The 27928-nt window shown below is 43.5% G+C and overlaps 1 protein-coding gene across 2 annotated transcripts; it reads left to right on the top strand.

The window, feature by feature from the left end:
* Positions 1-10180: 10180 nt before the first annotated feature.
* LOC106571578 (PRP39 pre-mRNA processing factor 39 homolog (yeast)) lies at positions 10181-27601 on the top strand. 2 transcript variants are annotated; one of them, XM_014144805.2, is made up of 16 exons: positions 10181-10337; positions 18990-19138; positions 19393-19458; positions 19594-19935; positions 20082-20207; positions 20427-20545; positions 21094-21261; positions 21464-21647; positions 22162-22269; positions 22622-22786; positions 23266-23392; positions 25684-25952; positions 26091-26275; positions 26412-26486; positions 26646-26748; positions 26964-27601. In XM_014144805.2, exons 1-16 carry the CDS (start codon positions 10325-10327, stop codon positions 27054-27056), a joined length of 2292 nt encoding a protein of 763 aa, XP_014000280.1. In that variant the 5' UTR covers positions 10181-10324; the 3' UTR covers positions 27057-27601. The 2 variants fall into 2 exon arrangements, with proteins under 2 accessions (XP_014000280.1, XP_014000279.1); XM_014144804.2 differs by having other exon boundaries at positions 19393-19935.
* Positions 27602-27928: the final 327 nt, after the last annotated feature.

The raw sequence follows: 27928 nt of genomic DNA, 5'->3' as shown, positions 1-27928 counted from the left end.
TCCCGTACGAACTCGGGAGAGGCAAAGGTTGAGAGCCGTGCGTCCTCCGAAACAACCCAACCAAGCCGCACTGCTTCTTGAAAATGCCCACTTCACCCGGAAGCCAGCCACACCAGTGTCGGAGGAAACACCGTACTCCTGGCGACCGTGTCAGCGCACACTGTGCCCGGCCCGCCACAGGAGTCGCTATTGCGCGATGGGACAAGGATATCCCTGCCGGCCAAACCCTCCCCTAACCCGGACGACGCTGGGCCAATTGTGCGCCGCCCCATGGGTCTCCCGGTCGCAGCCGGCTGCGACAGCCTGGACTCAAACCCAGAATCTCTAGTGGCACAGTTGACACTGCGATGCAGTGCCTTAGACCACTGCGCCACTCAGGACGCCATTTTTAGACATTTTTGCAAATGTATTACAAATAAAAAAATTGAAATATACTCAGTACTTTGTTGAAGCACCTTTCGAGGCGGTATTTGCTGGCAGTCTTCTTGGGTATGACGCTACAAGCTTGGCACACTTGTATTTGGGGAGTTTCTCCCATTCTTCTTCTCTGCAGATGCTCTCAAGCTGTCAACTTGGATGGGGAGCATTGCTGCACAGCTACTTTCAGGTATCTCCAGAGATGTTCGATCAGGTTCAAGTCCGGGCTCTGGCTGGGTCACTCAAGGACATTCAGAGACTTGTCCCGAAGCCACTCCTGTGTTGTCTTCGCTGTGTTTTTAGGGTCGTTGTCCTGTTGGAAGGTGAACCTTCACCCCAGTCTGAGGTCCTGAGTGCTCTCGAGCAGGTTTTCATCAAGATCTCAGTACTTTGCTCCGTTCATCTTTCCCTCGATCCTGACTAGTCTCCCAGCCCCTGCCGCTGAAAAACATCCCCACAGCATGATGCTGCCACCACCATGCTTCACCGTAGGGATGGTGCCAGGTTTCCTCCAGACGTGATGCTTGGCATTCAGGCCAAAGGACCTTATTTCTCATGGTCTGTGAGTCTTTAGGTGCCTTTTGGCAAACTCAAAGCAGGCTGTCATGTGCAGCCTCCTTTTACTGAGGAGTGGCTTCCGTCTGGCCCCTCTACCATAAAGGCCTGATTGGTGTAGTGCTGCAGAGATGGTTGTCCTTCTGGAAGTTTCTCCCATCTCCACAAAGGAACTCTAGAGCTCTGTCAGATTGACCATCGGGTTCTTGGTCACCTCCCTGACCAAGGCCCATCTCCCTCGATTGCTCAGTTTGGCCGGGCGGCCAGCTCTAGAAAGAGTCTTGGTGGTTCCAAACTTCTTCCATTTAAGAATGATGGAGGCTACTGTGTTCTTGGGGACCTTGTTGCAGAAATGTTTTGATGCCTCTCCACAATCCTGTCTCGGCGCATCTACGGACAATTCCTTCGCCCTTATGGCTTGGTTTTTGCTCTGACATGCACTAACAACTGTGGGACCTTATATTGACAGTTGTGTGCCTTTCCAAATCATGTCCAATCAATTGAATTTACCACAGGTGGACTACAATCAAGTTATAGAAACATCTCAAAGATGATCAATGGAAATAGGATGCACCTGAGCTCAATTTCAAAGTCTCATAGCAGAGGGTATAAATACTTATGTAAATAATTGTATTTATTTTTATTAATACATTCGCTAAAATAAAATAAACAGTGTTTGCTTTGTCATTATGGGGTATTGTGTGTAGATTGCTGAGGATTTAAAAAACGTTATTTTTTTTGAATTAGGCTGTAACGTAACAAAATGTGGAAAGATTCAAGGGGTCTGAATACTTTCGGAAGGCGCTGTATGTGTGTCACATATACTCCCTCTCTGGCCTCTAGGTCACCAGACTACTGATTATTACGCACACCTGTCACCATGGTCACGCGCACCAGCGCTTATTGACAACCACCTGGACTCCATCACCTCCTTGATTACCTGCCCTATTTATGTCACTCCCTTCTAGCTCGTCAGGTTTTCAAGGCTCGGCAGGTTCCCATGCCACATCTGGCTCGGCAGGTTCCCGCGCTTTGGCAGAGGTGGCCGGTCTGTTCCTGATCCCCGGGATGTCCTTGCGGCTGGAGCCGTGCGCCAGGGAGGGGGTACTGTCACATATATTCCCTCTCTGGCCTCTAGGTCACCAGACTGCTGATTATTACATGCACCTGTCACCATCGTCATGCGCACTAGCGCTTATTGATACTCACCTGGACAATTTGTCACTCCCTTTGGTTCCTTCCCCAGGTGTTATTGTTTCTGTATTGGTTTCATGCCGGTGCGCTGTTAGTGGTTCTTGTTTTGGTTTGTTAAACGTGTTCACGCCCTGCACTTGTTCCCGACTCTCTGCATACATCGTTACAATGTGTGAACTGTTTTGACTTGGAAGTAAGCGTATGGTAAGCTTGACATTACACCTACTGTAATGTCAAGCTTACCATACGCTTGCATCCACATTTTCTGTTTGTAGCCTACCTACAAACAGACAGAAAATGTGGACGCATTTCAGAGTAGGCTATTGGGTTAATAGCCATGAGGATTAAGAATGTACAATTACTGATATACTTGTCCCTGCTGTGTACCTGAACATTCATTTAAAGTAACAAATTGCAAATGGCTTACGTGTAAACTCCAATGCAATTAATTAGAAATCCCAATACACAAGGTTAGGCTAATTCTGTTTGCATACTCTGGATTATTTTAAAGGGGCAGTGAAGTTAAAAACATGAGAACTTTTATTTTTTTATATTGTGAAAATTATGATAATGCCCTTTTTGTGTAAGAGCTGTTTGTAAAAAAAAAAAAAAATGCCAGGAATTTCAGCCTGTTCAGGTGGGATGGAGTTTTTTGCCCAGATCGTCACATCACTATCTGATCTGAATATTCTGACCAACTATCAGTCATCTTTTATTTGCATCTGTACCTCCTACTTTGAAAGGGTAAGCATGTAGGCTTTAGAGTCTAGATCAGGCATCTCCAACAGCTAGATCACGAGCTACGATTAGCTTGCAGCCCACCTATGAGGAGCTTCCCATTTGTCAACATAAAGCTCCCTGCTACTATACAATCAAGCCATATTGACATTACCCCACCCCTGGTTAGCCACTATTGCCTTAAAAAGCCAAATGTAACACTGCCAATTCATTTCTACCTGTTTGTTTTGGTGTGCACGTTTGTCTATCACTCTGTATGTAGCCAATTAGCCACTTTTTATTAACCTTTAACTAGGCAAGTCAGTTAAGAATAAATTCTTACTTACAATGACGGCCAAAACCGGATGACCCTGGGTCAATTGTGCACCGCCCTATGGGACTCCCAATCACAGCCGGATATGATGCATCCTGGATCCGAACCAGTAATTGCAGTGATGCCTCTTGTACTGAGACGCAGTGCCTTAGACCACCGCGCCACTCGGGAGCCCCAATGATAACTGTCTTGTGGGTAGATAGACTTCTCAGTTGAACGTTAACTGCAAAGATGGCTTACCTAACAGAACTATATCATGATTTGAATCAATTGGGTGCCAATTGTTTTGTAAACTCTGCCATGGTATGTTCTGCAGCACTAGGCCTAACATCGCTAGATGACACATTCCAATCTCGTTAGATCATATACATTATTGATAACCAGGCACCTGGTGCACAATTAAAGGGGAATTACACCAAAAAAAGACCTAAAATGGTCTAAAATTTCAATTGTTTCCTTATGAATAATTGTAATATTTAGTGTGAAAAAAGTCCAGGAGAGAAAAACAGAATGCAGGAAAATACCTAATATAATTTTACGGGGCCCCCTTAGAGTTGTTTATTAACCATTATTTTACCAGGTATATTGACAGAAAACATATCTTCTACACCAAAGACCCAGGGAAGAGTTGCAGGGTAGAAGAGAAGAATGTGCCTATTTGAAAGCGATAACAAAATGGTGTAGCGACTGCACTTGAAGAAACATTCAAAGTTCTTGACATTTTCCAAATTGACTGACCTTCATGTCTTAAAGTAATGATAGACTGTCATTTCTATTTGCTTATTTGAGCTGTTCTTGCCATAATATGGACTTAGCCCAATTTGGTTAAAGACCATCTTCAGTATACCAACACTACCTTGTCACAACAACTGATTGGCTCAAACACATTATTTGAAATGCATTCCAGGTGACTACCTCATGAAGTTTGTTGAAAGAATGCCAAGAGTGTGTAAAGCCTTCATCAAGGCAAAGGGTGGCTACTTTGAAGAATCTCAAATATAAAATATATTTTGATTTGTTTTACTTTTTCGGTTACTACATTATTCCATGTGTGTTATTTCATAGTTTTTATTCCTTCACTATTATGCTGCAATGTAGAAAATAGACAAAATAAAGAAATGCCTCGGAATGAGTAGGTGTCCAAACTTTTGACTGGTACTGTTTATATACACTGAACAAAAATATAAATGCAGCATTCAACAATTTCAAAGATTTTACAGAGTTAGTTTATAAGGAAATCAGTCAATTTAATACAATTCATTAGGCTGTAATCTATGGATTTCTCATGACTGGGAATACAGATATGCATCTGTTGGTCACAGGTACCTTCAAAAAAGGTAGGGGCGTGGATCAGAAAACCAGTCAGTGTCTGGTGTGACCATCATTTGTCTCATACAACGTGGCACATCTCCTTCACATAGAGTTGATCAGGCTGTTGATTGTGGCCTTATGGATAGATGTCCCACTCCTCTTCAATGGCTGTGCGAAGTTGCTGGATATTGGCGGGAACTGGAAAACGCTGTTGTATACGTCGATCCAGAGCATCCTAAACTTGCTCAATGGGTGACATTCCTGAGTATGCAGGCCATGGAAGAACTGGGCCATTTTCAGCTTCCAGGAAATGTGTGCAGATCCTTGCGACATGGGGCTGTGTATTATCATGCTGAAACATGAGGTGATGGCAGCGGATGAATGGTACAACAATGGGCCTCATGAACTCGTCATGGTATCTCTGTTCATTGAAATTGGTATTGATAAAAGACAATTGAGTTCATTGTCCATAGCTTATGCCTGCCCATACCATAGCCCTACTCAAACCATGGGGTACTCTATTATATAGGTCCTGGATGGCAGGAAGCTTGGCCCCAGTGATGTATTGGGCTGTACGCACTACCCTCTGTAGCGCCATGCGGTCGGATGCCGAGCAGTTGCCATACCAGGCGGTGATACAACCGGTCAGGATGCTCTAGATGGTGCAGCTGTAGAACCTTTTGAGGATCTAGGGACCTATGCCAACCCTTTTTAGTCTCCTGAGGGGGGAAAAGGTGTTCTAGTGCCCTCTTCACGAGTGTCGTGGTGCGTTTTTGGACCATGATAGTTTGTTGGTGATGTGGACACCAAGGAACTTGAAATTCTCGACCCGCTCCACTACATTGAGGGAGAGGTTGTTGTCCTGGCACCACACCGCCAGGTCGTCTGGTGTTCAACCTTCCCAAGTTCTCTCACGTCACCCCGCTCCTCCGCTCTCTCCACTGGCTTCCAGTTAAAGCTCGCATCCGCTACAAGACCATGGTGATTGCCTACGGAGCTGTGAAGGGAACGGCACCTCCATACCTTCAGGCTCTGATCAGGCCCTACACCCAAACAAGGGCACTGCGTTCATCCACCACTGGCCTGCTGGCCCCCCTACCTCTGAGGAAGCACAGTTCCCGCTCAGCCCAGTCAAAACTGTTCGCTGCTCTGGCACCCCAATGGTGGAACAAGCTCCCTCACGACGCCAGGACAGCGGAGTCAATCACCACCTTCCGGAGACACCTGAAACCCCACCTCTTTAAGGAATACCTAGGATAGGATAAAGTAATCCTTCTAACCCCCCCCTTAAAAGATTTAGATGCACTATTGTAAAGTGGTTGTTCCACTGGATATCATAAGGTGAATGCACCATTTTGTAAGTCGCTCTGGATAAGAGCGTCTGCTAAATGACTTAAATGTAAATGTAAATGTAAATGTCTCTGACCTCCTCCCTATAGGCTGTCTCATCGTTGTCTGTGATCAGGTCTACCAATGTTGTGTGGTCAGCAAACTTAATGATGGTGTTTCTTTAACGAGTTGGACGAGAGGGATTTACTCTAGACACCTGAAGGGCCCTCATCCCTGTCATTCGTAGGAGACAGAGATATCGCGGAAGGAGATTGGGGTGCCTTGTGAGGATTAGGCGATGAGTGGCTAATCTGCCTTTGCCATCGGTACTATTGGCCAACGTACAGTCGCTGGATAGTAAAGTGGATGAACTACAATTCACTTATATCCTACCAACGGGACATTAAAAACTGTTATATCTTGTTTCACCGAGTCGTGGCTGAACAACGACATGAATAACATACAGCTGGTGGGTTATACACTGTATCGGCAGGATAGAACAGCAGCCTCTGGAAAGACAAGGGGTGATGGTCTATGTATATTTGTAAACAACAGCTGGTGCACAATATCTAAGGAAGTCTCAAGGTTTTGCTTGCCTGTGGTAGAGTATTTTATGATAAGCTGTAGACCACACTATCTACCTAGCGAGTTCATCTATATTCTTTGTAGCTGTCTATTTACCACCACAAACCGATGCTGGCACCAAGACCGTACTCAATGAGCTGTATACGGCCATAAGCAAACAGGAAAACGCTTATCCAGAGGCGACGCTCCTAGTGGCCAGGGACTTTTTTGCAGGGAAACTTAAATCCGTTTTACCTAATTTCTACCAGCATGTTAAATGTGCAACCAGAGGGGGAAAAATCTAGACCACCTCTACTCCACACACAGAGATGCGTACAAAGCTGTCCCTCGCCCTCCATTTGGAAAATCTGATCATAATTCTATCCTCCTGAGTCCTGCTTATCAGCAAAAATTTAAGCAGTAAGCACCAGTGACTCGGTCAATAAAAAAGTGTTCAGATGAAGCAGATGCTAAGCAATAGGATTGTTTTTCTAGCACAGACTGGAATATGTTCCGGGATTCTTCCGATGGCATTGAGGAGTACACCACATCAGTCACTGGCTACACCAATAAGTGTATTGATGACGTCGTCGCCACAATGACTGTACGTACATACCCCAACCAGAAGCCATTGATTACAGGCAACATCCGCACTGAGCTAAAGGATAAAGCTGCCACTTTCAAGGAGCGGGACTCTAACCCGGAAGTTTATAAGATTATCCCGCTATGCCCTCCGACGAACCATAAAACAGGCAAAGCATCAATACAGGACTAAGATCGAATTTTACTACACCGATTCCGACACTCGTCAGATGTGGCAGGGCTTGCAAACTATTACGGACTACAATGGGAAGCACAGCCGAGAACTGCCCAGTGACACGAGCCTACGAGACAAACTAAATTACTTCTATGCTCGCTTCGAGGCAAGTAATACTGAAACATGCATGAGAGCATCAGCTGTTCCCGGACGACTGTGTGATCATGCTCTCCGCAGCGAGTGAGTAAAATCTTTAAACAGGTCAACATGCACAAGGCCGCAGGGCCAGACGGATTACCAGGACGTGTACTACGAGCATGCGCTGACCAACCGGCAAGTGTCTTCACTGACATTTTCAACCTCTCCTTGTCTGAGTCTGTAATACCAACATGTTTTAGGCAGACCACTATAGTCCCTGTGCCCAAGAACACTAAGGTAACCTGCCTAAATGACTACCGACCCGTAGCACTCACGTCTGTAGCCATGAAGTGCTTTGAAAGGCTGGTCATGGCTCACAACACCATTATCCCAGAAACCCTAGACCCACTCCAATTTGCATACCGCACCAACAGATCCACAAATGATGCAATCTCTATTGCACTCTACACTGCCCTTTCACATCTGGACAAAAGGAACACCTATGTGAGAATGCTATTCATTGACTACAGCTCAACGTTCAATACTACAGTGCCCTTAAAGCTCATCACTAAGCTAAGGTCCCTGGGACTAAACACCTCCCTCTGCAACTGGATCATGGACTTCCTGACGGGCCGCCCCCAGGTGGTAAGGGTAAGTAACAACACATTATTAAGTTTGCCGATGACACAACAGTGATTGGCCTGGTCACCGACAATGACGAGACAGCCTATAGGGAGGAGGTCAGAGACCTGGCCGTGTGGTGCTAGGACAACAACCTCTCCCTCAACGTGATCAAGACAAAGGAGATGATTGTGGACTACAGGTAAAGGAGGACCGAGCACGCTCCCATTCTCATCGATGAGACTGTAGTGGAGCAGGTTGAGAGTTTCAAGTTCCTTTGTGTCCACATCACCAACAAACTAACATGGTCCAAGCACACCAAGACAGTCGTGAAGAGGGCACGACAAAACCTATTCCCCCTCAGGAGACTGAAAAGATTTGGCATGGGTCCTCAGATCCTCAAAAGGTTCTACAGCTGCACCGTCTAGAGCATCCTGACTGGTTGCATCACTGCCTGGTATGGCAACTGCTCAGCCTCCGACCGCAAGGCACTACAGAAGGTAGTACGTACGGCCCAGTACATCACTGGGGCCAAGCTTCCTGCCATCCAGGACCTCTATACCAGGCGGTGTCAGAGGAAGGCCCTAAAACTTGTCAAAGACTCCAGCCACCCTAGTCATAGACTGTTCTCTCTGCTACTGCACGGCAAGCGGTACCAGAGCGCTAAGACTCCTGAACATCTAATCAAATGGCTACCCAGACTATTTGCATTGTCCCCCCTCTTTTACACTGCTGCTACTCTGTTATTATCTATGCATAGTCACTTTAACTCTACCCACATGTACATATTGCCACATTTACCTCGACTAACGGCTACCCCCGCACACTAACTCTGTACTGGTACCACCTGTATATAGCCTCGCTATTGTTATTTTACTGCTGCTCTTTAATTATTTGTTACTTTTATTTAATTTTTTTAGGTATTTTTCTTAACTGCATTGTTGGTTAAGGGCTTGTAAGTGAGCATTTCACTGTATGGTCTACACCTGTGACAAATAAAATTGGATTTGATTTGAGTCATGCTTGGCCACGCAGTCGTGGGTGAACAGGGAGTACAGGAGGGGTCTAAGCATCTACCCCTGAGGGGCCCCAGTGTTGAGGATCAGCGTAGCAGATGTGTTGTTGCCTATCCTTACCACCTGGGGGCGGACGGTCAGGAAGTCCATGATCCAGTTGCAGAGGGAGGTGTTTATTCCTAGCGTCCTTAGCTTAGTGATGAGCTTTGTGGGCACTATGGTGTTGAATGCTGAGCTGTAGTCAATGAATAGTCTTCTCACATAGGTGTTCCTTTTGTCCAGGTGGGAAAGGGCAGTGTGGAATGCGATTGAGATGGCATCATCTGTGGGTCTTTTGGGGCGATATGCGAATTGGTATGGGTCTAGGGTTTCCGGATGATGGTGTTGATGTGAGACATGACCAGCCTTTCAAAGCACTTCATGGCTACCGACGTGAGTGCTACTGGGCGGTAGTCACTTAGGCAGGTAACCTTTGCTTTCTTGGGTACAGGGACTATGGTGGTCTGCTTGAAACATGTAGGTCAGGGAGAGGTTAAATGTCAGTGAATACACTCGCCTACATTGGATTTCTTCTATTATTTCTAATCTAGACCTTAGTCAAATCTATGCTCCCATTCCAATTCTTCTACAGTTCAATGTTAAATTAATGTTTGTTTTTTAAATCATGTAAAATAGTGGCATCAAAGCCAATGACAAATAGGTATATTATTATCTTATTCTTATTCACCTTTTTGCATAAATCCGTGACTGCAGCCTCTACTGGCTACGTTTGTTGGATTCATTACAAAGTAGCCAGACAAACACAAGGCGACAGATATACAGTGTAACCATTCTTGGTTACTTTGGGCTTGTTCGACATTGGAGTCGGCTGCAGGCGACTGCCGACTGAATTCTCAACAAATAACATTGTATCTTAAATAACTACTCTTTATTTTTTGTAGATCAGTCAGCCGCAATTTAGCCATGATATATTACGGTTTTGATCCTCTCGAACACAGCCATTATATTAGTGGATCCGCCCCCCTACAGTACGCATGGGTCGTCAATAGTTACTACAGCCACAAATACATTATGGCTAAAATCCGCCTCTTTCTACAATGAATCTAATTAAGATCTGTTTTTAAACATAACATGAAATACACTGCTAACCTTATACCTGACCCAAACCTTAAACCAAAAGCAAATGTTTACGATATAGTCATTTTGACTTTGTGGTAACTATTGAAAACCTTACGCATGCGCACATTCCGTCTGCCCTTCCGAAGCTTCCTCAAAGTTGTCGCTGGAGAATGAGAGTAGAAACGCGGCTACATGTTGTTGGTTAGATACGTTTAAAGTAACGGAAATACACATTTGTCTAAACTGAATTTCATGGAAGATACTGGTAAGTTTGCAAAAAGTATTTATACATGTTTTCACCTGAACTTGTTACCACTCCGCTTGCTGTAATGTGAAGACGGTGGTGGACGTGTGCGGTCTGGCTAGCTAACTAGCTAGCAGCTAAAGTCGTTAGGCCCAAACCGAGGCAGGGTTGAAGACATCAATACGCTGTTGTACTGTTTGTAAGACTTTCAGCCTATTATTGGATTAAAATTAAACGGTCGCCTTTCCCTACTATCATTACAATGACACGCAGCATATGTGAACTTTACTAACGTCTTATTTGAGGATATACAGTCAGTGGGTAAGGTAGGTATTTAGATCCGTTTGAATTAACTAGCTACGGTTAGTTAGGATACTAAGCCAACTTCACTGTTGTGTTTACCGCGTCGTGCTTCAATGATGTCTGGCTAGCTATCATTACAAGTGGGCTAGCTAGATGGTTAGCTATTTTGGTCGTTGTTGATTGAGCAAATAAATTTTTTAGTTAGATATGATTAACTAACGTTACTATACGCCATTACGCGCGCCTGTGCTAGCTGACATGCTAGCTATGTTCCTAAACACGGAAGTACGCATGCTTGAACAAGTCAACGTGACTGAAGAAGTCGAGAGCTGCGGTCGGTGGGGATTCTTTGGTTTACAACTACTTGAATAAAGTTGAGCATGACTTGAATGGTTCAGGTTCCGAATCTGGAGCATGTATGAAATGTATTTTGTTACTCGTTTTCAGCTAACTTACTTAGCCATATCTGGATATGTGGACATTTGGATCAGATATAACTGTTTTAGTGTATTACTAGAGATGCCACAGGAACCTATAACCCTGCCTAAACATCAAATTGTTACTATGGTTGCTCCATGGACTTTCAGTCTGACCGAAGTCGCCCTAAAAAGATGCAATAGTCTTTACAGGCCAGAATGTTGAATAAAAATGTATTTACTCAACAGGTTGTACATGCTCTTGGTCCTTTTTGGTGGTAGGACGTGGAGATAATGGTGTTTACCCACATTTGTGTTACTGTGCATTCAATAAGTGTTAAGACCCTTTAACCTTTTCCACATTTTACAGCCTTATTCTAAAATTGAATAATTTGTTTCCTCATCAATATACACACAATACCCCGTAATGCCAAAGCGAAAGTAGGCTTTGGGTAATTTTAGCAAATTTAAAAAATACCTTATTTCAGACCCTTTGCTATGAGACTCGAAATTGTGCTCAGGTGAATCCAGTTTCCATTGACCATCCTTGATGTTTCTACAACTTGATTGAAGTTCACCTGTGGCTAATTTAATTGATTGGACATGATTTGGAAAAGCACACAACTGTCAATATAAGGTCCCACAGTTGACGCTGCATGTCAGAGCAAAAACCAAGCCATGAGTTCAAAGGAATTATCCGTAGAGCTTCAAGACAGGATTTAGTCGAGACAGATCTGCGCAAGGGTACCAAAAATGTTATGCAGCATTGAAGGTCTCCAATTACAGCGGCTTTCAACATTCTGAAATGGAGGAAGTTTGGAACCACCAAGAATATATGTTGCCGAAATCAGGGGACAACAAGTAAAGTTGAAATGAAGTTTGTTAAGCATTCTTACTTGTAATGGACTGTTCAGGGATGCTGAGCCTACATGTTGGTATTTCACTCTTGGATTGTAAAGGAGGCTACCCATAACCCAGTCATGTCAATGTGACCTTTGGCATTGCATTTTATGTCAACACTGTCTGGATCCACTTCTGACTCAAGAGCTGGGCGACCATATCGTATTAACTAAAATTCATGTTAGAGGTCGACCGACTTTTAATTAGGGCCGATTTCAAGTTTTCATAGCTATCTGTATTTTTGGCCACCGATTTTTCTTTTTAAGTGTAATTTTTTTCTAATTTAAATTATTTTTTTACACCTTTATTTAACTAGGCAAGTCAGATTGAGAACACATTCTTATTTTCAACGATGGCCTAGGAACGGGGGTTAACTGCCTTGTTCAGGGGGGATTTGTTTTCGCAACCTTCTGGTTACTAGTCCAACGCTCTAACCACCTGCCTTACATTGCACTGACTACCTGTTACGCGAGGGCAGCAAGAAGCCAAGGTATGTTGCTAGCTAGCTAGCAAGCATTAAACTTAAGATAAAAAAACGATAAATCTTAACATAATCACTAGTTAACTACACATGGTTGATATTACTAGTTTATCTAACATGTCCTGCGTTGCATATAATCGATGTGGTACCTGTTAATTTCTCATCGAATCACAGCCTACTTCGACAAATGGGTGATTTTAACAAGCGCATTTGCGAAAAAAGCACTGTCGTTGCACCAATGTACCTAACCATAAACATCAATGCCTTTCTTTAAAATCAATACACAAGTATATATTTTTAAACCTGCATATTTAGTTAATATTGCCTGCTAACATTAAATTGTGTCACTTCTCTTGCGTTCATGGCTCGTTGCGAACTAATTTGCCAGAATATTACGTAATTGTGACATAACATTGAAGGTTGTGCAATGTAACAGGAATATTTAGACTTAGGGATGCCACCCGTTGCATAAAATACGGAACGGTTCCGTATTTCACTGAAAGAAAAAACGTTTTGTTTTTGAGATGATAGTTTCCAGATTCGACCGTATTAATGACCTAAGGCTCGTATTTCTGTGTGTTTATTATATTATAATTAAGTCTATGATTTGATAGAGCAGTCTGACTGAGCGGTGGTAGGCACCAGCAAGCATTCATTCAAACAGCATTGCACTGTTTATGACTTCAAGCCTATCAACTCCCAAGATTAGGCTGGTATAACCGATGTGAAATGGCTAGCTAGTTAGCGGGGTGCGCGCTAATAGCGTTTCAAACGTCACTCGCTCTGAGACTTGGAGTAGTTGTTCCCCTTGCTCTACATGGGTAATGCTGCTTCGAGGGTGGCTGTTGTCGATGTGTTCCTGGTTCGAGCCCAGGTAGGAGCGAGGAGAGGGACGGAAGCGATACTGTTACACTGGCAATACTAAAGTGCCTATAAGAACATCCAATAGTCAAAGGTATATGAAATACAAATCGTAGAGAGAAATAGTCCTATAATTCCTATAATAACTACAACCTAAAACTTCTTACCTGGGAATATTGAAGACTCATGTTAAAAGTAACCACCAGCTTTCATATGTTCCCATGTTCTGAGCAAGGCACTTAAACGTTAGCTTTCTTACATGGCACATATTGCACTTTTACTTTCTTCTCCAGCACTTTGTTTTTGCATTATTTAAACCAAATTATTTGAGGCTAAATTGATTTTGATGTATTAAGTTAAAATAAGTGTTCATTCAGTATTGTAATTGTCATTATTACTAATAAATCGGTATCGGCGTTGAAAAATCATAATCGGTCGACCTCTAATTCATGTGTTAGAGCGTTGTTTCAAGTATCAAGGTTTACATTGTCCTACCTTAATCATTTTTCTCTCCTTCGCGCCTTCTATGCTGTGTGCTCTAGGCACCTTTACACAGACACCAAGCCCCTGCCACACACACAACGACAAAAGATAACTTCTTCCTCTCTGACAACGAACAGTTTAAACTTGCTATTTGCATTTGAGGTTTGGTCTAACAGAATTGGGCATATGGGCTCCGAAACACACACACATTATTTTACTGTAATAGATGAGAACATCCGTTCTTATGATACCTTTTTTTGTCTCAACTTCCAAAATGTAGAACAGAGCAGACCCTACTAAAACGAGAGTATCAATGAACATGATTGTGGAAAGTGTATGCTCAGTTTGTCTCACAACGTACTGCTAGCAGCATTTTAGCCACAGACTTAGGTGCTTGATGTCTTGTCTGTTTTATAAATGTGCAATGAGCATAAGATGCATTTATATAAGACATTGGCAGCTCGTTCTCATTCTGAGAAATAGCCTAAGCATCTTTTTATACAGGTAGGCCACTTGATTTCAGTGTCTAAACAAAGTGAATAGGCTAAGTTGTTCAAATAGTTGGTGATGGACAGGACATGGTGTATTCATAAGTTTAACTATTCTACCTTGTTGGCAAGCAAGTAGATCCAAGTTGGCTAGACTTTTAAATATAAAGTTTAGCTGGTTACTCACTTGAGTGATTATGGGACCTGTGTTAATGTTCTATAATGCCTGCTGCTAGAAGTTGGTCATTATCATGGATGTGCATGGTTCTGGTGTTTGTAACAAAAATTGCATTTTCATAGACTTGAAAGCCAGATCAGTGATTGTTGCAAAAAAGCAGATACAATTTATTTTGTTAAAATAATTACAATATTAGTGGGTCTTATGTTTGTGGAAAGCCTATATTTAGCCAAGGTATTATTTTACAAGCCCTGACTTAATTACATTATTCCTGGCTGTTTGAAATGCAGTGTATTGACCTTTCATTGTTTAACAAAGCTTATTTAGAGAACGTTGGAAAAAATGGAGATTTGAGAAATAAGCTCTTTGTGCATATGGAATAGGGCTGTGACAAATTGGCAAATTTGCTTAACATTTAAAATGCTATTTTCTTAATCGGTTTTCCATTAAAACGATAAATTATAAAATTCCAAGTAAATTTACAATGCAGAATAATGGTGCTATTACGCATGTATGACCTCTAGGGCCGGGCGACGAATTTATATCTACCGCAACCCTTTACAGACAGAACGCAGCTACAGTTAAGTGTTAATAGCTACCAGGGTTGCAAAGGGTCGGGAACTTTCCGGTAAATTTCCAGATATTTTCCATGGGAAGTTACGCCCTGAAATTTGGGGAATTTTGCTTAAATGGACGATGTGTTTTGGGAGAGAGGGGTAAGCAGCCTGAAACTCCTGAAACCTATTGCAGTAGCCGTTGCACGGATTCACCATGCCATCCTGTCTGATGTTCTGACTCTGCTTGCAGATGTAAGAGAAGAAATCCGTTTTGCTCTGCCCACTTCCCTGTTGCTCCAAGCAGAGAAAACTGCAGTCTGAAATACATCAAAAAGCGTGAAGACTTCTGCCTGAAGCCCGTGCACACCTCAGCGTACATGTTGGACCCCAAGTATGCTGGCAAGAGCATCCTGTCTGGTTCAGAGATCAACAAGGCCTATGGTGTAATCACTACTGTGTCTCGTCACCTTGGCCTGGATGGGGGCAAGGTTCTTGGCAGTCTGGCGAAGTACACTTCCAAGCAAGGGCTTTGGGATGGAGATGCAATATGGCAGTCTTGCCAACATATCTCATCAGCCACCTGGTGGAAGGGACTTTGTGGATCTGAGGCTCTTTCCCCTGTTGCCTCCATCATCCTCCAAATCCCACCAACATCAGCCGCCTCGGAGCGCAACTGGTCCTTGTTTAGGAACACGCACACCAAAGCACGCAACAGGCTGACCAATACAAGGGTTGAAAATTGGTGGCCATCTGGGCAAATTTGAGGCTTTGAGCCTGACAGCGAGCCATCCTCACCAAGGTTGGAAAGTGACAGTGAAGATGAGGCCTCAGTCTGATGTTCAAGAGGTGGACATTGAGGAGGTCCAGGAAGAATACATGGAAGCCTGAGAGGAAGACAACCAAAGCTTTCGTTTCTGGACTATCATTTTACAGATGTATGTTGAAAATATTTTTGGGAGATGCGATGGATCATCGGATCATTCAATATTCCCTTTGTTGTTCAGTGAGATCATCCCATGTAAAGCGTCAACTCATTTAAAGTTCAATTTGTTACTAAATTGTTCTTTTATTTCTATTGGAAGGATTTAATCACTTGCAATTATGTCTACTTATGATAAGGTTAAGGCTTATGTTTGTCTCCATATGGTAAATATATCCAATGCAATAAACATCTACATTTAAATGGTTTTAATATTAATTCCCATGGAAAGTTTCCACCTGAATATTCCACAAAATGTGCAACCCTAATAGTGACAATTGATACCTTTTTTCAGACAATTTTTAGAAGGTGGTGCCTCTGGTCTGTACCACAGAACAATGAGACAGATATTTCACGGGATGTATAAATGTGAAGCATCCGCTTGGCGTTTCCACTCGCTACCGAATATGGAGAGAAGATGGAACGAGATGGATTTCGGCAGACATTCTGCACATTTTCTCATCGGTTTTAAACAATTGCTCTCAATACAGTTTTCTGTTCCCAAAACTAGAAGCTGTTATGAACAGAGGGAATAAGTTTTGTTGACTTCACCGTGTGCCAAGTAAAAAATAAATAAAAAATAGTTTAGGAGTGCAAAGGTAAATTGAGTTATTGCACACTTCAGAGTAGGTGTTCCCTAACGGAAATATGCTAGAACGCGCCAATTGAATCTCCAACCTCTTTCCTTGTTCTGCCCACTGACTAATTTGTTCCCGTTGGAAACGACAGGCTGTGGTCATTCTTGGGTTAGTAATAAAAAATCTTTGTACTTTTTTCAGATGGTAGTGAGTTGCACGAAGCAGCTCGATTTATTTGGTTGACAGTTCTGGTTGCCTAGTGATGGACTTTAGTCCGGCTTCAGAAGTGGCGTTCCTTTACAGACAAGTAAAATGTCTGTTCATATCACCAGAGAAGGTTTTGTGCTGGCATAAAACAATAAAACGTAGTGTAGCCTACCCTAACAGACAGATATGCTGTAGCCGAGGCACTTTCAAGGGGCCACATAACATTACGCCTGAAAAGCGTAATCGATACATTCTAGCGGTAGCCTACTGATTTCATGAGGCAAAAACTGAGTAGGCTACCCCGTGCTTGATCACACACTTGCATCATTAGTGAAGAGACGGAGCAGGCAAGCCAGCGTGATGGAGAGATTGAGAGAGGCAGAAGAAGAAGCGTGCTCATATGTTTTGGTAATCTGCATCTCGCAATATCTTGTCTTGAATGCCTTGCAAATTCACCAAGTAGCCTGAAGTTTGCCTCTTCCACTCTGTGTAATTAAAAAAAAAAAAAAAAAAATCTCCACAGGCCTTCATAGCCTATCGGCTATAACATGTACAAAATATTTTTGTGTATAACTGTGATTTTACTTAAGTGCAGTGGGGGAAGACAGTTTTTTGGTTAGGGGTTTATATTCATTTATGGCTGGAATCTCATTAACGGGATCGATATGACAACAGCCAGTGAATGTGCAGGGCCCCAAATTCAAACAGAAATCACATAATTCAAATTCCTCAAACATATGTATTTTACACCATTTTAAAGAAACTTGTTGTTAATCCCACCACAGGGTCCGATTTCAAAAAGGCTTTACAGCGAAAGCACACCAAACGATTATGTTAGGTCAGCGCCTAGTTACAGAAAAACACAGCCATTTTTTCAGTCGAAGAGAGGAGTCACAAAAAGGAGAAAGAGAGAAAATGAATCACTAGACTTTGATCTTCATCAGACGACACTTATAGGACTTCATGTTACACAATACATGTATGTTTTGTGTAACATTTATATTTATATCCATTTATATCCAAAAATCTCGGTTTACATTGGCGCGTTATGTTCAGAAATGTTTTGCTTCCAAAACATCCGGTGATTTTTGCAGAGCCACGTCAATTTACAGAGATACTCATCATAAATGTTGATGAAAATACAAGTGTTATGCATGGAACTTCAGATACACACTTCTCCTTAATGCAACCGCTGTGTCAGATTTAAAAAAAAAGCTTTACCAAAAAAGCACACCATGCAATCTGAGTACGGCGGTCAGACACAAAAACAAGCCATACATATCCGCCATGTTGGAGTCAACAGAAGTCAGAAATGGCATTTTAAATATTCACTTACCTTTGATCTTCATCAGAATGCACTCCCAGCAATCCCAGTTCCACAATAAATGTTTGTTTTGTTCGATAAAGTCCATCCTTTATGTCCAAATACCTCCTTTTTGTTCGCACCTTCAGTTCACAAATCCAAATTCACGATGCGCAGGCCAGAAACTCAAATTCCATTACAGTTTGTAGAAACATGTCAAACGATGTATAGAATCAATCTTTCGGATGTTTATCATAAATCTTCAATAAGATTTCAACCGGAGAATTCCTTTTGTCTTTAGAAATGCAATGGAACTCAGCTACATCTCACGGGCGCGCACATGGCTGAAGCTCATGCCCATCTGGCAGTCCTCTCACTCAATCAGCTCTTATTTCCCCCCACTTCACAGTAGAAGCCTCAAATAAGGTTCTAAAGACTGTTGACATCTAGTGGAAGCCGTAGGAAGTGCAATATGACCCCACAGACACTGTATATTGGATAGGCCAAGACTTAAAATTACAAACCTCAGATTTCCCACTTCCTGGTTGGATTTTGTCTCAGGTTTTTGCCTGCCATATGAGTTCTGTTATACTCACAGACATCATTCAAACCGTTTTAGAAACTTCAGTGTTTTCTATCCAAATCTACTAATAATATGTATATCTTAGCTTATGGGCCGGAGTAGCAGGCAGTTTACTACGGGCACCATATTCATCCTAGCTACTCAATACTGCCATCCAGCCATAAGAAGTTAATGTTAAGGATCCCAACTTTGATTTAATGTTCACACTCCTAGTATGGACTTTTTCTGTGATATTACATGACCAGCCATATCACCCAGTCATACCTGATTCCACATAAATTTCCTGTAATACTAACTAATAATTACTGTCCCTTCTCGATCTTGTGATATTGACGTGCAATATGTGTTCCTCTCAGACCTGCACCTCTCAGACGAGCCCATGACGGGGATGTTGGACACAGACAGCCCGGAAAGTGGGGAGTCCCCAGAAATGGAGGGCAACGGAGAGGACTTCCTCCCCGACCTGCCTGTCCTCACGCATGCTGCTGAATGGACCATGGATCAGGTCAGTGTGGGAAATGCACGTGGGGTTTAACCTCTTTCCCCTGGATGTCATTGTAATGACAAGGCCAATGTATCCTTTTTTGTTATTATTCTGTACAATAATATAGCAAATGCTATTTTGTCTGCCTGCATTACTAGTAGGTCTAAACACCAACACTTCCATCTTTCAATAGTGGTGCTCTCTCAAACATGAGGCAGTCCCTTGCCTATTTTCTTAGTTGCTTGCTGGTAATAATTTCCTTCCCCCTTGTCCAGGATCCCCATAACCTCACCACGGTTATCCACGACTCGGACTCAGAGTCAGATCAGTCGTCACCAGAGGTAATAGAGCAGCACCAGATCCAGCAGTCTGATCTAGGATCTGTTGAACAGGCAGTGCAGCACTTCCAGCTAGCGAGCGCTGAACTCTTCCAAGAGGAGCATGAGGATTCAGATGAGCAGTCTCGTTCTCCACAGGCAGAACAACAGAACCAAATGGAGGCATCGTCAGACGAGAGTCAGGATGGGCACAACACAGCCACAGAGCCTCTGATACAGAGCGAGAAGTTGTCCGACGCTGTAGAACAGCAACAAGATCGAGTCCAAGCCCAGCCACCAATGGTTGCAGAAGATGGTAGCCCAGCTAACATGGAACTTGAAGAATCCAAAGAGACAGAGCAGGGGGAACCTGTTGAAGAACCAGCTGTCCCTACAGAGCCTCTTATCCCTTCTGAGTATGAGAAGCTGGCTAAAGGGTGTGAGGAGAACCCTGATGACTTCAATGGTTGGGTCTACCTGCTGCAGTATGTGGAGCAAGAGGTGAGTGTGGAAAAGTCCTGGAATGTTTATGTTGACCCTTGCTTGTATTGTGACTAGGTTTTATCTGCTGTGTTAAACTACATGTAAACATTGAGGTTGTTCTGTCAGGAAGCAAGTTGTAAATGTAATTTTTTTTGCCGCCTCAGAATCATCTTGGTGTGGTGAGGAAGGCGTTTGATGCGTTTTTCTTGCGCTACCCCTACTGCTACGGCTACTGGAAGAAGTTAGCTGACACTGAGAAGAAACATGGCAATGCACAGGTGGCAGAGGAGGTAAGTCTCTGTCTTCCATGGCTGGGCTCATGCAGTGGTATTTAATAGTGTAAATGGACATCTTCTCCTCCTATCCTCTGTCCTGATCTGAAAGGGCTTGACAGGGTTAGTGGCTGGAGCTTTGTTCTGTCTACTGTTTGCGTCCTTGCTGTGGCAGTCATTCGGCTTTTCACACTGGTTGTCTCATTCCCCAATGTCGTTTTTGCCTCCTATCCCCAGGTGTACCGGCGGGGTGTGCATGCCATCCCCCTCAGTGTGGACCTGTGGCTCCACTACCTGTCCTTCATCAAGGACAACGCTGACCCTGAAGACCCAGAGACACCGTCACGCATTAGAGCGTGAGTAAAGAGCTCTGTCCTCACTGAAAAGTGAAAGGCCGCACCTCAACACACACACTCCTGTATATCCACAAGTTAGGTGCGCGAGAGCCTTGTGACAATTCCAAAACCAAGTGTTTTACTGATTTTACAGGTCATAGTGTATTATTAACAGGGTTGGGGTCATTTGTTTTCCAAAAAAATAACTAATCAGATTACAAATGCTTTTGAAAAATATTAATAATATTCAGAAAAGATGTTTGTGGAAAAAATGTATTGACACCTTTGTTTTATCAATGATCTTCCATTCAGCATTGAAAAGGGGTGTAAGTTTGTTCCACCTGAGCTAGTCTGACCACAAGTCAAAGACCACCATGATGACACATGGATCCTTTTTGTCTTCTTCTAATGCCTTTTTAAAGGGAAAGCAATCAGATTACGTTACTAAGTTTGGGTAATCCAACAGTTACATTACTGATAAATGTGGACAGGTAACTAACGGATTACATTTAGAAAGTAACCTACCCAACCCTGATCGTTAATCATGTCGTCTGTGTTCTATCCTACAGTGCGTATGAGCATGCTGTGTTGGCAGCAGGGACAGACTTCCGCTCTGACCGTCTGTGGGAGACCTACATCAACTGGGAGACGGAGCAGGAGAAATTGGCCAACGTCACGGCCATCTACGATCGTATCCTGGGCATACCCACCCAGCTCTACTCACAGCACCTCCAGAGGTATGACGGGTCAGCTCATTCACAATAGGTTTTGATAAACCGTCCATGAGGGTTATGGTCTACATCTCAGGTAGTGGGTAGCTCAGAGAAATCAAACACTGGCATTAGTTCTAACCTTGTCAGCCACACTTACTTTCAGGGGCACTATTTTCTGGTAGTACTTTTTGTTCTCTTAGTGATGTACTGATTTGTCATTCTTCAGGTTCAAAGAGCATGTGCAGAACAACAACCCCAAACACTTCCTGTCAGAGGAGGAGTTTGTCCAGCTCAGGGTGGAGCTAGCCAAAGCCAATGCAGTCACCGTCAATGAGGAGGGAGAGGAAGCAACACCCGTGGAGCCCGAGGGACTCCCAGCCGGCACCGAGGACCTCCCAGATCCTGCTAAGGTACGACTCCGCTGCCTCACCTTCAGGGGGGTTGATGTACCACAACATGCCAGAGGGTTAAGAAGGAGGCCCTTGTCTCTTCATCACCCATGGAGACATCCATGGGGTGAAACACACATCTGTGCAGGTTTGAAGAGGTGTCTTTCCATCAGCAGCCAAGCCAATGAGTACGTGGGCATCATCCAGTCAGGGATTTGGAATGGACGGATCGTGGGCTGGCTGGCCTAGTTGAGTGACTCCCCTCATCCTCTCCAGTCCCCAGCACCAGGACTGGCCTACAGACAGGGTGTATATGGTACATACCCTGCCCCGGGGTGGGCCTCGGTCCCTGGGTAGGCCCCAACACCTTCGACAGGCAGAGCCCCTGCTTGTCTCTGGCTCTCTTTCAGCCTCAGGGTGATGTAAATAACCTTGGCAGCTGGACATGCAGTTTACACATCAGTGGAGAATGAGATAGTTACGAGATTGTTTGAAAGTCAAGCAGTTAACGTTGAGTGTCTTGTGCTATGTTTAGAGAGTGACGGAGATTGAGAACATGCGCCACAAGGTGATCGAGTCGCGCCAGGAGGTGTTCAACCAAAACGAGCAGGAGGTCAGCAAACGCTGGGCCTTCGAGGAAGGGGTGAGTTCTGACATCTGTCTTTTAATGATCAGAATATCATCCAATTTTATTTCATATTGTTAAAAGGAATAGTTCACCTCAAAGTTTTCATACCTCTAAAGTGGGCTTTGTCAAGCTGGGTGGAGATGGAATTGGATGGTGCCACTCTTTCCCATTCATTTGGGATTGAGGCCTACAGATGTCTACACAATAGATGGAATACGAGGTATGAAAATATTTGACAAATATTGATTTTTGGGGTGAACTATCCCTCATTTATTTCCTTCCATTGTTAATAACATTACTTTTGAAATGATTGTACATTTTGGTCCGCTGCCATTTTGAATGCCGTGTTTCCCTTTTCCCCTCGTAGATAAAACGGCCCTACTTCCACGTTAAAGCCCTGGAGAAGACCCAGCTCAGCAACTGGAAGGAGTATCTGGACTTTGAGATCGAGAATGGCACTCCCGAACGCGTGGTCGTTTTGTTCGAACGCTGCCTCATCGCCTGTGCTCTCTACGAGGACTTCTGGATGAAGGTAACCCAACCTTAACCTTTGACCTTCAACCCCACCTCAAAAATAATGACCCCTGCACTTCCCCCATCAACGATTGCATCACTTCCTGACAACAGTAAATCGTCCTGAACATCTCTTCTTTGCGTGTAACGTTGATCTGTTAATCACTGTATCTGTTGTATTAGGGGATGGCCAGCTTTGCCACACAAGATTTGACTCCAGCATTTGCCAACTACTACGTTGCATCTTCTCCGTCTCCCACTACCTTACAGAAACTTATCTTATTGGTTCCATGAAGGTGCTGATGGGTTTACAAAGAACATTTCTAAAAACACGATCTTGTCAATGAAGAAATTCACTGGTTGAGCAAACTGGAAATGGGTGTTTTAAAATGTTGTTGTCACCTTCCCTTCCTCGTCTTCTCTCCACCTCCTGCTCTCCACCCACCCCGTCCTCCCCTCTTTCTCCAACCCTCCTCTTTTTCTTGCTTCACACTGAAGTACGCAAAATATCTAGAGTGCTACAGCATTGAGGGAGTGCGACATGTGTACAAGAAGGCGTGTACCATCCACCTATCCAAGAAGCCCAACATTCACCTGCTGTGGGCCGCGTTCGAGGAGCAGCAGGGTGAGTGGTGTTTCTAGTTCCCACTTAACATCACATTCACATAAAGCTGTGACGGTTATGGAATTTTGGGTAAGAATTAATTGTCAAGCAAATTACCATGGTTGTCAATTTTGTTAAATGGTTTTGAACTTGTAATGTACCATAATGCATCTATGAAAATCAGCTACTACATGCATACTAAATGAATGCAACACAGCTCTGGTAACCCCCCCCGTCTAATTTAAATGTTTTTGACTGCTTGGAACGTTTGGAAATGAAACATCTCCTCCCGACTGTGCTGTTTTTGCTTGTAAAAAAAGATGTACCAACCTTACCCTCATGTACAGTTGAAGTCGGAAGTTTACATTCACTTAGGTTGGAGTCATTAACTCGTTTTAACCACTCCACAAATTTCTTGTTAACAAACTATAGTTTTGGCAAGTCGGTTAGGACATCTACTTTGTGCATGACACAAGTCATTTTGCCAACAATTGTTTACAGACAGATTATATCAATTATAACTCACTGTATCACAATTCCAGTGGGTCAGATGTTTACATACACTAAGTTGATTGTGCCTTTAAACAGCTTGGAAAATTCCAGAAAATGATGTCATGGCTTTAGAAGCTTCTGATAGGCTAATTGACATCATTTGAGTTAATTGGAGGTGTACCTGTGGATGTATTTCAAGGCCTACCTTCAAACTCAGTGCCTCTTTGCTTGACGTCATGTGAAAATCAAAATAAATCAGCCAAGACCTCAGAAAATAAATTGTAGACCTTCACAAGTCTGGTTCATCCTTCGGAGCAATTTCCAAACACCTGAAGGTACCACGTTCATCGGCACAAACAATAGTACGCAAGTATAAACACCATGGGACCACGCAGCCGTCATTCTCCTCAGGAAAGAGACGCGTTCTGTTCATCTCTAGGAGACGTACTTTGGTGTGAAAAGTGCAAATCAATCCCAGAACATCAGCAAAGGACCATGTGAAGATGCTGGAGGAAACGGGTACAAAAGTATCTATATCCACAGTAAAATGAGTCCTATATCGACATGACCTGAAAGGCCGCTCGGCAAGGAAGAAGCCACTGCTCTAAAACCGCCATTAAAAAAAGCCAGACTACAGTTTACAACTGCACATGGGGACAAAGATCATACTTCTTGGAGAAATGTCCTCTGGTCTGATGAAACAAAAATAGAACTGTTTGGCCATAATGACCATTGTTATGTTTGGAGGAAAAAGGGGGAGACTTGTAAGCCGAAGAACACCATCCCAACTGTGAAGCATGGGGGTGGCTGCATCTTGTCATGGGGGTGCTTTGCTACAGGAGGGACTGGTGCACTTCACAAAATGGATGGCATCATGAGGTTGGAAATTGATGTGGATATATTGAAGCAACATCTCAAGACATCAGTCAGGAAGTTAAAGCTTGGTCGCAAATGGGTCTTCCAAATGGACAATGACCCCAAGCACACTTTCAAAGTTGTGGCAAAATGGCTTAAGGACAACAAAGTCAAGGTATTGGAGTGGCTGTCACAAAGCCCTGACCTCAATCCCATAGAAAATATGTGGGCAGAACTGAAAAAGCGTGTGCGAGCAAGGAGGCCTACAAACCTGACTCAGTTACACCAGTTTTGTTAGGAGGAATGGGCCAAAATTCACCCAACTTATTGTGGGAAGCTTGTGGAAGTCTTCCTGAAACGTTTGACCCAAGTTAAACCATTTAAAGGTAATGCTACCAAATACTAATTGAGTGTATGTAAACTTCTGACCCACTGGGAATGTGATGAAGGAAATATAAGCCGAAATAACTCCTTCTCTGAAATATTATTCTGACATTTCACATTCTTAAAATAAAGTAGTGGTCCTAAGACAGAACTTTTATCTGGATTAAATGTCAGGAATTGTGAATCTGAGTTTAAATGTATTTGCCTAAGGTGTATGTAAACTTCTGACTTCAACTGTAAAAATGTAATGATTATTAGGTAAACTTTGTCTATTTGAAAATAAAAATGAATCCCCACCCTATTAAAATGAATGTGTTAAGACAATTCTGACAAAACAATTGTGGTTCATGGTGGTTGTCCATAATTGTTGGTTATACGATTATTGTGCCAGTCCCACGATTCACACACCTCACTTGTCAGACCTTTACCTGATGTGATTTACAAACAAGTGCATTCGACTAACGAGGCTGAGACGATCACGTAATAGAATTTCAAAAGCCTTGGTAGCCTCTGTCTACACAGACTAGTAAGAAACATTCAACCCAGAATTGGAACTGAGTTTTTGTGTTGTTTCCCTGCAGGGAACATAGAGGAGGCACGCGGCATCCTGAAGTCTCTGGAAGAGGTGGTACCGGGCCTGGCCATGGTGCGTCTGCGGCGGGTCAGCCTGGAACGTCGCCACGGCAATCTGGAGGAGGCAGAGGCCCTGTTGAGCGAGGCGATGGCATCGGGGAAGAATGCCAGCGAGACGTCGTTCTACGCCGTGAAGCTGGCCCGGCAGCTGCTGAAGGTGCAGAGGAGCCTCACCAAGGCCCGCAAGGTGCTGCTGGACACCATAGACAAGGACCAGGTAAGATCAGAGCTAGATGAATGGAATCACTTGGTTCAGGATCTTGATATTGAGATACAGTACATGGTGTCAAAGGGAGTTTGATTCAGAGAGAATGTGTTTTGAGAAACCATTTGAGTTCATTGTGTGTGTCTCCAGACGAGTCCTAAGCTGTACCTGAACCTGCTAGAGCTGGAGTACAGTGGGGACGTGCAGCAGAATGAGGCGGAAATCTTGGCCTGCTTCGACCGCGCCCTGAGCAGCCCGCTGCCCCTCGACTGCCGCCTCACCTTCTCTCAGCGCAAGGTCGAGTTCCTCGAGGACTTTGGCAGCGACATCAATAAGTCAGTTCACCTACAGTACCTACACCCTCAAACAATGAGTACATTTTCACTGACCAGTGTTCTGATTAGTCAATGAATCCATATGGCATGCTTGCACTCCTAATCCCAACCATGTACTCTTTTTCCATCCTCACAGGTTAGTGACTGCATACGATGAACACCAGAAGCTTCTGAAAGAACATGAGTCGACAAAGAGGAAAGCAGAGAATGGGTAAGATTTGAATTTGTTAACTTCTCTCTCTGTTTAACATTTACGACATTGAGTACAACACAGTAGGATGCTTCATAGCAGGTTGTGAATCGCCATACCTGAATTGATTTAGTTGGGTGCTCTTGATTGACATGAACCTGTTCCTTCGTGTTCCTGCAGCTCCCAGGAGCCCGAGTCGAAGAGACAGCGTACAGACGAGCACCCAGGTTCAGGGCACATGATGCAGGGAGACAACTCTGCCTACAACTACAACTGGTACCAAGTGAGTCCTATGCTAGAGCAGAGTCAAACATGGTTATACATGCAATTTGTATTGGAAGGTGACAAATGTAATACCATCCCTGACGAAGGCGTTCCATGACAATTGGTTCTCACTAGAATAACAAAAATGGGAGGACGATAGTGTTGAACTCTATCATATGGTGACGCTGAAAGGAATGCCAACTAACCCGGTCTTTCCTTGCTTTCCTTCTACAGCAACAGTACAATAACTGGGGCCAGCATTCCTGGGGACAGTACAACCAGTATGCCCAGCAGTATAACCAGTACTACCCCCCTCCACCCACATGATGTGTTCAAAGACCGATGGACAGAGGTCCTTCTGAAGGAAGAAATTCAGAGGAAGCGTCCTTTCTACCCAGCCCAACCGCTCAGCTCAGCTAGACCATCCTCCTCCTTTGATTTGTTGTTTGATGTCCTTTTGTTTCCATTGGCCATTTGACATATTCACTGTAATCACCATCTCACCATCATTCATTGACTTGCTGCTTTTTGTGTTCTTTACGCATGTGTTGTTGATGCAGACTTCAGATTATAATTTTTTCCCCCCACAGTCAAAATTACGCCAAATTATATGTTTTTAGATTTTAGATTGGATGGCTACTTAGTTTGGTTCCTCTTCGATATCTCTGTGTGGGGAAACTAGTTATGTTTGATACAGATTATAGATTCGTATGGAGGTAGTGGTACCTGCTGTGCTCCGAGTCCTCCCTGAGCCTCTCCTCTGCTTTCCTAAGATTAAGGTTTGTTTTGTTTTCTGGGACAAGAACAGAAATGAATATAGATTCATTTTTTTTATTTTGACTTAATTTCATAATAAAGACATTGATATCCTATTTCTTGTTATGATGTTCCCTGAATTAACCCTTTTTATACAATATTAATATCACTGCCATTGTAGCATAACCGTTAAGATTGGAGAGCAAATTGCCTGTACCTACCCAATCATAAGTTTCAGTAATTGACATGTACTTACTCGTACACATTTTATAGATGAAAGCATAGGTCATACTCAGCAGACATCAACCCTGGTTATGGTGTGGTACAGTAGGATGTGGCGTGTGCTGGCTTTTGTTCCAACTCCAACCCACCACTTTAAAACTGATGTAGTTTATCATGGTCTTAATCAAGCAGTTCTAATTGGCTTTTTATGTTGTGGATGG

This window comes from Salmo salar, chromosome ssa15, assembly GCF_905237065.1.
Source record: "Salmo salar chromosome ssa15, Ssal_v3.1, whole genome shotgun sequence".
Classification (NCBI taxonomy): Eukaryota; Metazoa; Chordata; class Actinopteri; order Salmoniformes; family Salmonidae; genus Salmo; species Salmo salar.
This window is presented reverse-complemented; position numbering and strand designations above follow the sequence as displayed.